This window comes from Antechinus flavipes, chromosome 6 (assembly GCF_016432865.1).
Source record: "Antechinus flavipes isolate AdamAnt ecotype Samford, QLD, Australia chromosome 6, AdamAnt_v2, whole genome shotgun sequence".
Lineage (NCBI taxonomy): Eukaryota > Metazoa > Chordata > Mammalia > Dasyuromorphia > Dasyuridae > Antechinus > Antechinus flavipes.
In genome coordinates, this window is record NC_067403.1 from 262,783,399 (window position 1) to 262,796,743 (window position 13,345).

A 13,345-nucleotide genomic window follows, 5' to 3' on the forward strand; every position below is an offset into this window, starting at 1 on the left:
ATGAGCTGCTGTGGCTGTTCAGGAGGCTGTGGCTCCAGCTGTGGAGGCTGTGGCTCCAGCTGCTGTGTGCCCGTCTGCTGCTGCAAACCTGTGTGCTGCTGTGTGCCAGCCTGCTCCTGCTCTAGCTGTGGTGGAGGCTGCAAGGGAGGCTGTGGCTCTAGCTGTGGGGGCTGCAAAGGAGGCTGTGGTTCCAGCTGTGGGGGCTGCAAGGGAGGCTGTGGTTCCAGCTGTGGGGGCTGCAAGGGAGGGTGTGGCTCCAGCTGTGGGGGCTGCAAGGGGGGCTGTGGCTCCAGCTGTGGGGGCTGCAAGGGGGGCTGTGGTTCCAGCTGTGGGGGCTGCAAGGGAGGGTGTGGCTCCAGCTGTGGGGGCTGCAAGGGGGGCTGTAGCTCCAGCTGTGGGTGCTGCAAGGGAGGCTGTGGCTCTAGCTGTGGGGGCTGCTGTCAGTCCAGCTGCTGCAAACCTTGCTGCTGCCAGTCCAGCTGCTGCAAGCCTGTCTGCTGTTGTGTGCCTGCTTGCTGCTGCTCCAGCTGTGGTGGAGGCTGTGGGGGTTGTTGCCAGTCCAGCTGCTGCAAGCCCTGCTGCTGCCAGTCCAGCTGCTGTAAGCCCTGCTGCTGCCAGTCCAGCTGCTGCAAGCCCTGCTGCTGCCAGTCCAGCTGCTGCAAGCCCTGCTGCTGCCAGTCCAGCTGCTGCAAGCCCTGCTGCTGCCAGTCCAGCTGCTGTGCCCCCATTTGCTGCCAGTGTAAGATCTGAAGCTCACATCATCCCTTTCCCATTCGACTGTGAGGAAAACTTGCCCCTCATCACCAAAATCCCTCCTCCACTTCCAGCTCCCATCCCCAGCTCCTGTCTCAGCATCCTTGCTGATGTCTCAGGCCCCAGGACCATCAAGGAACCCTGAGTCTGGGATTTCCTGATCTCGTTATTTAGCCAAGAGTTAACTGGGTCGTCACAGGAGCACCTCCTATCCTCATCTCCCCCATCCTTCACACACTCTGCCAAATGGACATCACCCTGCCAAGAACACTCGGCAAAGGGCTGCCCAGTACATCATGCAGACCTCCAGGGGAACCTCTAGTTCATCTCCAAGGATCATCTGCCCTGCCTCCAAATGTGGAGCCAGTGCTGGGTATTGCTGAGCTGCCTCCCAACAATCTTTGTTCCCAGACTCCCCAACTCTCTCCTCCAAAGGGTCTCTGCTTATCTTGGCTACCTTGGGCTGTCCCTGAAAACCCAGGAAATCATTTTGTTTCAATAAAAGCTACTCTTAACCCTGAAAATGTCTTGCTTGTCTTCATAAATCTCTTAGGGTGGTCTTAAGGCCAGGGCCTTGAGCACTTAGTCAGCCCTTTTCACAGGCAGGTGCATCAGGGGCTCTTGATCTGGCACATTGGGAGATCGGGGAGCACTGGTCCAGAACTGGTCCCTTTGCCACATTTCTCTTGCCTTCGATCAACACTGAGTGACTTCTCCAGGGATGAGCTCAATTCCAAGAGCTCAAGCTTTTAGAGCCCATTCTGGGCACTTGGCTTCGAGGGATTTGGGCCTCCATTTTCCAAGGGAAATACTCAATGTGTAGGGCTTAAGGGGCTGCCCCATTATCTCCTGCCTGCCCTTCTCCAGTCAGACTGGGCTTCAGAAGAATGCATGTAGAGGAATGGCCGCCCCATTCTCCAGCTGACTCCAAATGCTTTTGGATTCCCTGAACAGACCCAGCCCCTGACCAACCACACAGGAGCCATACTTCCTCAACCTAGAAGGAGTGCTCTTGAGTATTAGCACCTCAGGGAGCCTTTCTACTAACTTCTCATGAACTAGATCTGGTTACATCCATTCGGATGTTGACTCTGCATGTGCTGGGGAATAGTCTGACTCAGAGCCTCTTCCAGGCTTCTAATTGTGGTGCCCTCCTTGGGCAGGCCTTCCAGGCCTACCTACCATGTTTGGGGGAAATGCACATATTGTGTTAGACAAGAAAAGGGCACACAGAGACACACAGAAACTGAGAGAGAGAGACTGACCCAGAGGGATAGAGACACAGAATTAGTTGGGGGTTTGTATTTCACAAATTATTTCATCAAGAAGATGATTGTTATAGTAGTGATAACAAAACCTGAGTGGGATAAGATAGGCTGAGAAAAATATTGACAACCTCCAGGAAGGAACCATCAAAAATTAAGCAGAAATAAAATGGAAAACCAAAGGAGCAGCCACTTTTTCATAAATATGTAGTGACCAGTTTGCAGAATGCAAAATTGGTTCCTTGAACTTTTTTCCATGATCTGAAAAGATAGAAAATGTCTTTGCATCAACTATCAGTTGGGCAGAGAAGCCCCACTGAGAATATATGGTTATACAGAGAAGAATGGCCTTAGCCAAGAGATCCCGCCTGCTTCTGCAGTTTGGTAGAGCCCCCAAAAGGGAAGGAAAACAAGCTCTTTTCTGGAATGTTTTTGACAGACCCCCACCTCGGACCAAGTGCCAGCACCATTGGGAATGGGGAAAACCTCATGACTTCCTTATCAGCGGTGGGCCTGTGGGCCTGGGCCTCTGTTCTCCTAGGGCAGGTGTCTTAGAAAGGCTAATCATAGCAACCAGAAAAGGGAAAGCAAGGGAGGGAAGAAGAAAGGAAAGGGGAGGCAAAGTCACTCTCCAGAGAAGGAGTTCATGGCTTCTCTAGCCCATGGCCTAGGATCCCTCAAGCCATGAATGGGCCCAAGTCACAGCTCCAATAGGCTAGTAGGCCAAGAAGAAAAACTTCCAGCCTGCCAAGGCCTAAGAGCAAACACTCTTTCCACTCTTCCCTGAGGCAGACAAAGAAGCAACAGTTTCTCTTCAGGTAACAATGAAACCCCAAGAAGGGCTGGGCAGCAAGTAGCTCTGCAGGCAGCAGGTCTCTCCCCTAAGCTCTGTCCTCATTTCCCCAGCCAGGGCTGCACCCACTCAGACACAGAGAACAAGCACAGGAGTGTTCCTGTCTGGCCCACGCCACTTTTGGGAAAGGAAGTTGCTACTCAAGTGGCTGGAGAGCTGGGTATCCCACCTGTCCAATGAGCAAGAGAGACCTTGGAGTTGTGGGCAATGGAGTCACAAGCCACCTTTGAATCATACCAAGAAATCACCAGGATCAGGGCTAGATAGAAAGAAGATGGGAGCAGGTGGGGGAGAGGGGAAGGAGGGGCTAACATGTCTGCAAGAGTGGTCCACTGACAACCTGGTAGTGCACAAGTAGAAAAGCAGATGAAGCAAAGTGAGGAGAGGGACAAGTCCTCATTGTATCCACACCATGAAGCCCCTGGGATTTTAAGAAGCCCAGTTCATGAAAAGGACTCCTCCCATCCCTTTCATGCCAGAACGCTTCTGGGGATTGTGACTAGAGGGATGGAAGATTTGGGCTCCATCTCTTTGGGAAGCGCCCTTTCCATCTTGGCCTAGGATTGAATTCAACAAGGAACCATGGGCTTGGCTGGAAGAAGGTGGCCATCGGGTAAGATGGGCAGTAGGGCTTGGGCCTGTGGCCAAGGGTCTCTTTGTGAAGGGTTAGTGGATGCAGATGATAAAGCAAAGATGGTGGTCAGGTGAGCCATGATGAGGGGAGAGAAAGGTGGCAGGGATACAGACAGCTTCTTGGGGGCAAGTAGGTGGTACCAAGGGCAGAGCAACAGAGTGAAAAAAAGGAGGAAATCTTCCTGGGGATATTTACTCTCAAAGACAGGTGAGGTCTGGCCTTCCTGGCTGAGCTAGGGACCTTTGGCTGGGGAGCTAATCCTCTCCAACCTTCCTATTAGTTGCAGGCCCTGTCCTCAATCCTGCCCAATCCAAGAGGGAAAGCCCCACCTGCAGGGCCAAAGCAGCACAAAGAACAAAGAGAAGAGCCTCCCTGCCTGGGGTGGGATGCAAGAATGCAGCCACAAGACTCCTATGGGACCAGGTGTCAATGTGCATCATAAGGTGCTAAGTATCCAAACCAGCTCTTCCTCCAAAGGAAACAAAGGGGAGAGCTAGAGCAGGGGAAGAGACTCGGGACACAGGACACTAGGAACTGTACAGTTTGCTGAACCCAAAGACCCAAGCTTTAGGGATAAAACTCATTCATTGACAAAAACTGCTGGGAAACATGGAACACAGGAAGGCAGAATGAAGGTGTAGACCAGCCTCTCTCACCACATGCCAAGAGAAGATGGATCCATCATTTAGACCTAAAAGCTGATATCTCCAATCCATGCTAGAGCTGGCTGATCTATGGATCGGGATATGACTGAGTACCCAACAGGATCCAGGGAGCATGCTGACATGCAAGAGGGAGCATTTGGATTAAGTGACATTCAAGGGATTTGCCCAAAGAAAACCAAATCCGCACTAGTTGGAACAAAAGCAGGTTGGAGGTAGGGCTGGGCCTGTGTGTATTACCCAAAGTAGCTCTGCTTCAGCCCCCATTTCTCCAGTAGAGGGTGAATTGGGTCAAAGGCATGAGAATCCTTGCTATTCACCAACTAACCAATGGTCAAACAATAGGAAGAAGCAATTTTGAGACAAAGAAATCCAAGGAGACTCATGTCTTATGCCAAAATGGCCTAAATTGGCTGGATCAGAGAAGTGCAAGTCGAACACTTTGGAGCTCCCACCTCAGACCCATCAGATTGGTCTTTGGGAAGTAAGGAAAAACAGTGGATTTCAAAGGACCCCTGGGAAAACTGGGACATGGATACACATTGAGTGAACTGATCCACACATTTAGGAAAGACATTTAAAACTATGCCCAACAACCCTTTTTGAAGTGGCTAGAAAGTGGAAACTGAATGGATGCCCATCAATTGGAGAATGGTTGAATAAGTGATGGAATGTGAATGTTATGGAATACTATGGTTCTGTAAGAAAGGACCAGCAGGATCATTTCAGAGAGGCCAGAACAGACTTACAGGAACCAATGCTGAGTGAAGTGAGCAGGACCAGGACATCATTATACATGGCAACAACAATTCTGATGGACTTGGCTCTTTCTGTTACTGTTTGCTTGTATTTTTGTTTTCCTCCTCAGTTTTTTTTCTTTCTAAATCCAAATTTTCTTGTGCAGCAAAATAAGTGTATAAATATGTATACATATGTTGGATTTAATATATATTATAACATATCTAACAAGTATTGGACTACCTGCCAGCTAGGGGATGGGGTGGAAGGAAGGAGGGGAAAAGTTAGAACAGAAGGTTTTGCAAGGGTCAATGTTGAAAAACTACCCATGCATATGTTTTGTAAATAAAAAGCCATCACAATAATAAAAACTGAAATAAAAAAATAAAAAAAACTATGCCTAAATGGCCATGGAACTCAGAATACACTTTGAGGTGTCAGAACCATGATTTGGTCTATAATCCAAAGAGATTTCAGAAAGAACCTCTCAGTACCCAGCATTTGTAGGAGCTCTTTGTGGCGCGACTCAGAATGAGTAATGAAGGGAATGCACCTCATTGGGGGCCAGCTCAACAAGCGGTGCCATTCCATTAGGGGGAACTCTCAGTGCGCTCTGAGACATAACCAGCAGGACGATTTCAGAACAACCTGGAAACATGGACAACAACTGATGCAGACACAGGCCCAGAACCAGAGAACATTTTCAACAGTAACAGCAGAACTGTGGGTTGAACATCTAGAAATGATTTCCCTGATCTCAGCAACACCTTTTAGAGACTCCCAAAGGACTCATGATGTAGCAGACTCTCCACCAACAGAGAAAGAAAATCCAGGAATCTGAATAGTGACCAAAGCATACCTCCCTCCCTCCCTCTCTTCCTTGCTTCTGCCCTTGTTCCTTCCTTCATTCCCCCCTTCCTCTCTCCCTCCCTTTTTCTTTCTTTTTTATTTTCTTACTCTGCTTTATGTTTCATTTTTTCTTGCCTTCTTTCTTTCATCCGCTTTCCTTTTTTAAATTTTTTTCAGTTTTTCTCTTTCCTTATTTCTTGTTCAAGGACATTTCCCACACAATTATGGATATTGAAACATGTTATATATTTGTATTTGCTTACGCTACAGCAAACCCTGTTCCTTTTCTGTGAGGTGAGAGGGAAATTGGGGCAGAAGATACCTGTGGAACTCAAAGCTTCAAGCAGGAAATGTCAGGCATGGTTTTACATGTAATTAAGGGAAAACCAACATTATTTTACAAATAGCCACAGTGAATACCCTCTCCCTTACTAGCCACTGCTTTAGGACCTGGGGCACCATGGCCCAAAGTGGGTGAATTCCTGGCCTTCAGGCCCTGCCCATTTTTTTCTTTATCCAATGATAAAAGTTCTCTCCGTCCCTGCAGGTTTTTCTCCCATAAAAGCCCTAGTGAGCCCAAGTCTTCCCTGCTTTTCCCCAACCTCCATGAGTGCCAGGAGTCAAGGACATACTCCTTGGCATATTTGCTCCTGATTCCACCAGAGATGCAGCCCCCTAACATCTGACTCCTGACCCCCGATCTCTGACCTGTTCCCCCTCCTGCTTTGCTCTTTTGCCTGGAATGGGGAAAGCCAGGATCCATCTCCCCACAGGAAGGCAGCAATGAGCCCTAAGTCTCATAAATGGATTCCCAGGAATCTGCCTCCTCTGGCCTTGGTCCCCTCAGGATCCTGCTCCCTAGCCCAGCTCCTTCATTTCTGCTGGGTCAGGCACTCTGCCCAGCTGGCCCTTTGGGCTGGACCTCCTTCTCCCTCCCTCCCCTCTCTAGGCATCCATTCCCTGATCCCCTCTCACCTGACACAGCACAGGACCATGGTCCCTGGAGCCCGCCTGTGGTCTTGCCCCCTTCATCCTTGGGTCATGGCTCCTTTGCCTTGTCTGCAGCAGCTTTCTCAGCCCTGCCTTGGGCCTGACTCCTCCCTCAGCCTGTTGCCTTGGGCACGGCCATGGGGCTCAGGAGCCCACCACCTTCTGCCAGGCACGTGCCTGCTGGCACCTGCTCCCAGATCTCCAGGAAGCTCCTGCTTCTTCCCTGGCTCTCGCCATCTCCTTGTCAGCAGGGGCTGACGTCGGGGAGCCTGGAGGCTCCTGCCCTGAGCTCCCAGAGCCCCAGGTCCCTGTGACCAAGGCCAAACAAGCCCATTTGCCAATCTAGGCACCTGGTGCTTCCAGGTGAGTCATGGCCACAAGGCCTGCTCCCAAACAAACCAAAGCCTGATTCTGTGGCAGTCAGGGGCCAGTGTCCAACAACAGCCCAGGGAGCCAAGGGGCCTGCTCCTGCTTCTGCAGGGGATCTGCCAGAGAGGCTGTGGGCATGTGCCCAGGCCTGTCCCCGGGACTGCACCACAGTATAAAAGCTGGGAGCAGAGAGGGGCTTCCACAACCCACTGACTCCTCTCTCTTGAGACCTTCCTCCCCTGTGGACACCAATCTCTTCCAATCTCTCAGCATCATGAGCTGCTGTGGCTGTTCAGGAGGCTGTGGCTCCAGCTGTGGGGGCTGTGGCTCCAGCTGCTGTGTGCCCGTCTGCTGCTGCAAACCTGTGTGCTGCTGTGTGCCAGCCTGCTCCTGCTCTAGCTGTGGTGGAGGCTGCAAGGGGGGTTGTGGCTCCAGCTGTGGGGGCTGCTGCAAGCCCTGCTGTAGTCAATCCAGCTGCTGCCAGTCCAGCTGCTGCAAGCCTGTCTGCTGCTGTGTGCCTGCTTGCTCCTGCTCCAGCTGTGGTGGAGGCTGTGGGGGTTGTTGCCAGTCCAGTTGCTGCAAGCCCTGCTGCTGCCAGTCCAGCTGCTGCAAGCCCTGCTGCTGCCAGTCCAGCTGCTGCAAGCCCTGCTGTAGTCAATCCAGCTGCTGTCAGTCCAGCTGCTGCAAGCCAGTTTGCTGCTGTGTGCCTGCTTGCTCCTGCTCCAGCTGTGGTGGAGGCTGTGGGGGTTGTTGCCAATCCAGCTGCTGCAAGCCCTGCTGCTGCCAGTCCAGCTGCTGTAAGCCCTGCTGTAGCCAATCCAGCTGCTGTCAGTCCAGCTGCTGCAAGCCTGTCTGCTGCTGTGTGCCTGCTTGCTCCTGCTCCAGCTGTGGTGGAGGCTGTGGAGGTTGTTGCTAGTCCAGCTGCTGCAAGCCCGGCTGCTGCTAGTCCGGCTTATGTGCTCTTCTTCCTACCAGTTTAAGATCTGCTGCTCACCCCATTCCCTTCCCTTCGACCTTAATTTAAAGCAGTTGGCCTTCAGCAGGACCCCTCCTCCACTCCCAGCTCCCACCCATACAGCCCCTTTCTCAGCATCCTTTTGATGACCCAGGATCAGGATTATCTGGGAACCCCGAGTCAGGGATTTCCTGATCTCCTTACTTAGCTAAAAAGCAGCCCTGCCATAGGAGTGCTCCCTATCCCCTTCCCCCCATCCTTCACACACTTCCCAACCTCCTCAGGCCAAGGGGACATCGCCCTGCCAGGAATACCCAGCAAAGGGTGCCCAGCACACCATGCAGACCCCCGGGGAATCTCTTGTTATCTCCAAGGATCATCTGCCCTGCCCCTAGAGGTGGGGCCATCACTGGGGATTGCTGAGTTGCCTCCCAACAGCCTTCATTCCTGGATTCCCCAACTCTCTCCTCCAAAGGGTCTCTTTGCTTATCTTGCCTACTTTGGGCTAACCCTGGAAACCCAGGCAATCATTTTGATTCAATAAAAACTACCCTTAATCCTGAAAATGTCTTGCTTTCCTTCACAAATCTCAGAGTGATCTGCCGCCTGTGCTCTGAGCACTTAGTCAGCCTTTTTCACAGGCAGGTACATTCTGGGATCTTGGGCTCTGGGTCTGGCCCATTGGGAGATTGGGGGACACTGGCCCAGAACTGGTCCCTTTGCCACATTCCTCTTAATCAACACTGAGTGACTTCTCTGGGCGGGAGGGTGGGGGCTAATCTCAATTCCAAGAGTTCAAGCTTTTAGAGCCCATTCTGGGAACACAGCACTTGGCTGTCCAGGGAGTTGGGCTTACATTTTCCAAGGGAAACTCTCAATGTCTAGGGCTTAAGGGGCTGTCCCGATGTCTCCTGCCTGCCCTTCTCCAGTCAGACTGGGCTTTGGAAGGATGCAAGTAGAGGAATGGCCTCCCCATTCTCCAGCTGATTCCAAATGCTCTTGCTTTCCCTGAGCAGACGCAGCCCCTGGCCAACCACATGGGAGCCATGCTCCCTTCATCTTGAAGCAGTGTACTTGAGTATGAGCACCTCAGGGAGACCCCAGCTTTCTACTGATCTCTACTGAACTGGATCTGCTTACATCCTCTGCATGTGTTAGGGACTGGTCTGACTGAGACTCTGTTCCAGGGACCAATTGTGCTGTCCTCCTTGGTGTCCTTAGAATTCAGTCCTATTTACCATTTTGGGAGGAAAAGGACACATACCGAGCTACACACAGACTGGGAGAAAGAGATTGAGTTTTAGGGACAGAGAGCTATTTTGGGGTCTTAGTGCTTCACCAAAATATTTCAACAAGAATATGATTAGTAGTGATAAGAAACCCTCAATGGAAAAGGAGAGAGAGAAAAGCTTTGAAAACCATTTCGAAGGAAAAACAACAAAAAGCTAAAATAATGTGAATGCCAAGAGAAGAAGCCTTTCTTTCTTTCTTTCTTTCTTTCTTTCTTTCTTTCTTTCTTTCTTTCTTTCTTTCTTTCTTTCTTTCTTTCTTTCTTTCTTTCTTTCTTTCTTTCTTTCTTTTCTTTTCTTTTCTTTTTTAGATTACAGGCATGTATCACCTTGCCCAGATGTGTGTAACATTTTTTTAATTTTAGCTTTTTATTGACAAAACATATTCATGGGTAATTTTTCAACATTGACCTTTGCAAAAACTTCTGTTCCAACTTTTCCCCTCCTTCCCCTCCTCTAGATGGCAGGCAGTCCCATACATGTTAAATGCGTTAAAGTACATGTTAAATACAATATATGTATACATATTTATACAATTTATACTCTTTTATTTATGTTTTCAACATAACCTACCCTAGACCAAGGGCAAGGATCACTGGTAATGGGAATTACCTAGAAGAGTTTCCTACTAGTTCAGATTCAGTGCCTCTGTTCTCATCTAGCAGAGATCTAAAACAGCTAGCTAAGGAAATAAGCAAGAGAAAGAAATTGAGGCAATAAGCAAAGGTCAGAGGGATCCCAAGTCATTTTTTGCAGAAGGGGATGGGATGGTTTCCCTAAGCTATGACTTAGGATCAGTAAGGCCATGAATAGGGATAAGTCACAGCTTTAAAGAGGTAGCCAGGGGAAAAAAAGAAATCCATCCTGCCCAGCATTAGCAGCAAGTTCTCTCTCATCCCTACCCTGGGGAAGACAATGAAGCAGCAATTCCATCGGAGGTACAACAGAACCCCTTCAGATCCGGAATGTTCCTAGCTTCCTTTTTCACATTTAGAATGCCCACGTCCAGATTTTCAGGGTTTCCTTAGAAACTTCCCAGTCCTCTCCAGGACAAAGTGTCAACTCTTTGTTCTTTCTACTTTCTTTGCCATTTGCTTCTAACTCTCATTGACTCTGACCATATTTTCAGACTTGCTGTGCACAGGTAGTTAGCTGCCTGGGCTTAGAAGATGATATCAATTAAAGTGAAACAAAATAAGTGCCATAATCACTCCTGAGTCAATATTAGAACTGAGGCTCTAGTTAATGTCCTCCCTTGGAGTCTTATAAGAAGCTGAAACCTTCAGCATGGTTTAAGAAATGGTGAGAAACAGTCAGTGCTTTCCTGGAATGCTTATCTAATACCACCAAATCCACAAAGGTTGAAATGCTCTTCATTGAGGAATGATTCTATCCTATCACTTTCAGTAGTAAATGAAAAAAATCTTGTTTCCTATTCAAGCCCCTCATAACTTCACCCTCTTTCTTTTCCAGCCTTCTTACAACTCCTCTAGGATCCGGTGACAGAAACTGAGTTCTCTGCTGTTCCTTAAACAAGACATGCCCTCTCCAGCCTTCCCTCCCCCCAGGTCCAGAACTCGTTAGTTCTTTCTGCTTTGCCTCCTAATATTTTGGGGATTTGATTTCTTAAATCTCAACTAAAAACCCACCTTACATGGAAAATCTTTGATAATTCGCTGTCCTTCAGCACCTCCCTTCTTCAGGCTGGGCCTCCCTTCATAGATCATCACCCATTTACCTGATCTCCGTTGAATCAGGTTGTTTGCCTCTTTCCCTCTCTATTAGACTGGAAACTCCCTGAGGCCAGAGTCTAGCCTCACTACTCTTTAGATCTCCTTCCTTTTGGAGAATGACTTTCTAAATGCTTCAGGACTAACTTCCCAGACCAGTGAGTGAATGAGCTTTAACTCAGGCTGTGGCTGATGGCTTCTGAGCTTGGTTCCTCCCTCCCCCGGCTCCTCCATGCCCTCCCTCCTGGCTACTTCTGGAATATTTTCTATCCAAAGGTTCTGGCAGTTTCATCTCGGGACAGCAGCCAGTAATGGCCTGATGGGCAGACCCCTTGAAGTTCCACATTCAGACAGCAGAGGGCAGCCTTGTCCCACATATTCAAGCCAGTTTCCCCAGCAAACACCTGTTTCTGGAGAGCCAAGTCAGCCCTGGCAGGACCCCACCCACCTATAGATCCTCCCCCTTAGGCAAAGTGGCACTGCGCTGTCCCCTCCCCCAGACTGCCGCCCCCGCCCAGGCGGCCTTGCTCTTTGCCCAATTCCTCCCTGTTGAAAAGGTGCCAGTCGTGCTGGAGTGCACAGGTGTCTGTAGTGAGGCAAGGGGCAGAGCCCAGAGCAGAGGAGGCTGGTTTCCTCATACGTAGGGGGAGCAGGTCTCAGTCCGTGTCCAGACTGGGCCTAGGGCCTGGCCTTGCAATCTGCCCCCAGATGGGCCCAGGCAGTGGAGCTCCAAGCCTCAGGCTAAGGAGACATGAGGATCCGAGCCAGCATGAAGGCAGGTGATCTTTACCAGCACCCAAGGGGGCCTCAGCTAAGAAGCATATGAGAAGTCACATCAGAGGGCTTCTGGGCCTGAGGTGAGCTCAGAGATCCCTGTTCAGAGCCTGCATAAACATCCCTGTGACTTCCTCCTGATGGCTGCTGAGGTCCTGGACTGGGCTAGAGGACCGCTAAATGGCTCCTGATAGATCCAACACTCAGCACAGGGCCTGACCCGCGCTGTTCAGTCAATTCTATCACATGAAACTCTTTGTGGCCCCTTTGGGGTTTTCTTGGTAGAGATCTTAGAGTGGTTGGCCATTTCCTTCTCTGGCTTGTTTGCAGATGGGGAAACTGAGGCAGGTAGAGTGAAGTGACTTGTCCAGGGTCCCATAGCTGGTAAGTGTGTGAAGCTGGATTTGAACTCAGGAATATGTTTTTGATTCCAGGTCTGGTGCTCTGGGCTCTGGGGAGCCACCTGGCTGCCCTTGCCCGGCACATAGTAGATGTTTTCTAGAGGGATCCTCTGGCTGGGTAGGTCTAGACTCTGAGCAGCCTCACCTCCCCTGGAGGCTCATGGACCGGAAGTACAGACAAATGCTCCCATGTCCTCCTGCCCCTCAGTCCCCCTCAGATCCCAGCTTGCAAGATGATCCCCTCAGAAGGCCCTGGATTGCCCAGAAAGGCAGGACCTCTAAGAACTAGCTTTACCTAGGATTGGGAAATGAGATCTAAGGGCCCATATTGGGGGGACAGGAAGAGGCCCCAGGGGTTTGTTTGGGCTGCTTGGGGGGGAGCAGCCTACCTGCCCACAGATGCCGAGCTCCCCTCCCCCGTACCCTTCTTCCCTCCCCCCCCCCAGTCCCCAACAACAAGATCGTGTGCCTGTGGCTCTCCCCAGGCTGGGCCCTTCCCAGAGGAGCTCCAAGCACTCAAAGGCACTGACTGACTCACCCAAGTTGACTGAGGGCCAATAGACTATGAGGCACCAGCCAGGGCAGCAGCCTCGGCAAAGTAGCAGAGCTTGCCCAGCCCAGCCTGCCCAGTCAAGAGTTGTGCCCCCCCTCCCCCTGCCCAAGGGGAGAAGCCAGGCGGCCAGGCTCCAGGCCGTCCCCGAGGGCACATCAAGAAGTAGATGGAAGTGATGGGAGGGAGGAGAGAGAAGGCAGAGGAGAAAGGAGGAGGGAGAAGGAGGCGGGAGGAGGGAGAAGGAAGAGGGCAAAGGCTGGAGGGAAAAGGCAGGGGAGAGAAGCCAGTGGGAGAAGGAAGGAAAAGGAAGAGGGCAAAGGCTGGAGGGAGAAAGGAGGAGAGAGAAGCCAGTGGGAGAAGGAAGGAGGGAGAAGGAAGAGGGCAAAGGCTGGAGGGACAAAGGAGGAGAGAGAAGCCAGTGGGAGAAGGAAGGAGGGAGAAAGAAGAGGGCAAAGGCTGGAGGGAGAAGGCAGGGGAGAGAAGCCAGTGGGAGAAGGAAGGAAGGAGAAGGAAGAGGGCAAAGGCTGGAG

General features: G+C 50.9%; 2 protein-coding genes across 2 annotated transcripts; both read left to right on the forward strand.

The window, feature by feature from the left end:
• Nucleotides 1-1,267, forward strand: LOC127541939 (keratin-associated protein 5-5-like). Its single transcript, XM_051967294.1, has one exon. It carries the CDS (start codon nt 1-3, stop codon nt 748-750), a length of 750 nt encoding a protein of 249 aa, XP_051823254.1. The 3' UTR covers nt 751-1,267.
• Nucleotides 1,268-7,387: 6,120 nt separating this feature from the next.
• LOC127541946 (keratin-associated protein 5-1-like) lies at nt 7,388-8,625 on the forward strand. The gene has a single exon (XM_051967307.1). The coding sequence runs from the start codon at nt 7,388-7,390 to the stop codon at nt 8,027-8,029; it is 642 nt and encodes a 213-aa protein (XP_051823267.1). The 3' UTR covers nt 8,030-8,625.
• Nucleotides 8,626-13,345: the final 4,720 nt, after the last annotated feature.

What these genes read in the sequence shown, in the direction of transcription:
- LOC127541939 (XM_051967294.1), top strand. Translation starts at nt 1, where the DNA reads ATGAGCTGCTGTGGCTGTTCAGGAGGCTGTGGCTCCAGCTGTGGAGGC.
- LOC127541946 (XM_051967307.1), top strand. Translation starts at nt 7,388, where the DNA reads ATGAGCTGCTGTGGCTGTTCAGGAGGCTGTGGCTCCAGCTGTGGGGGC.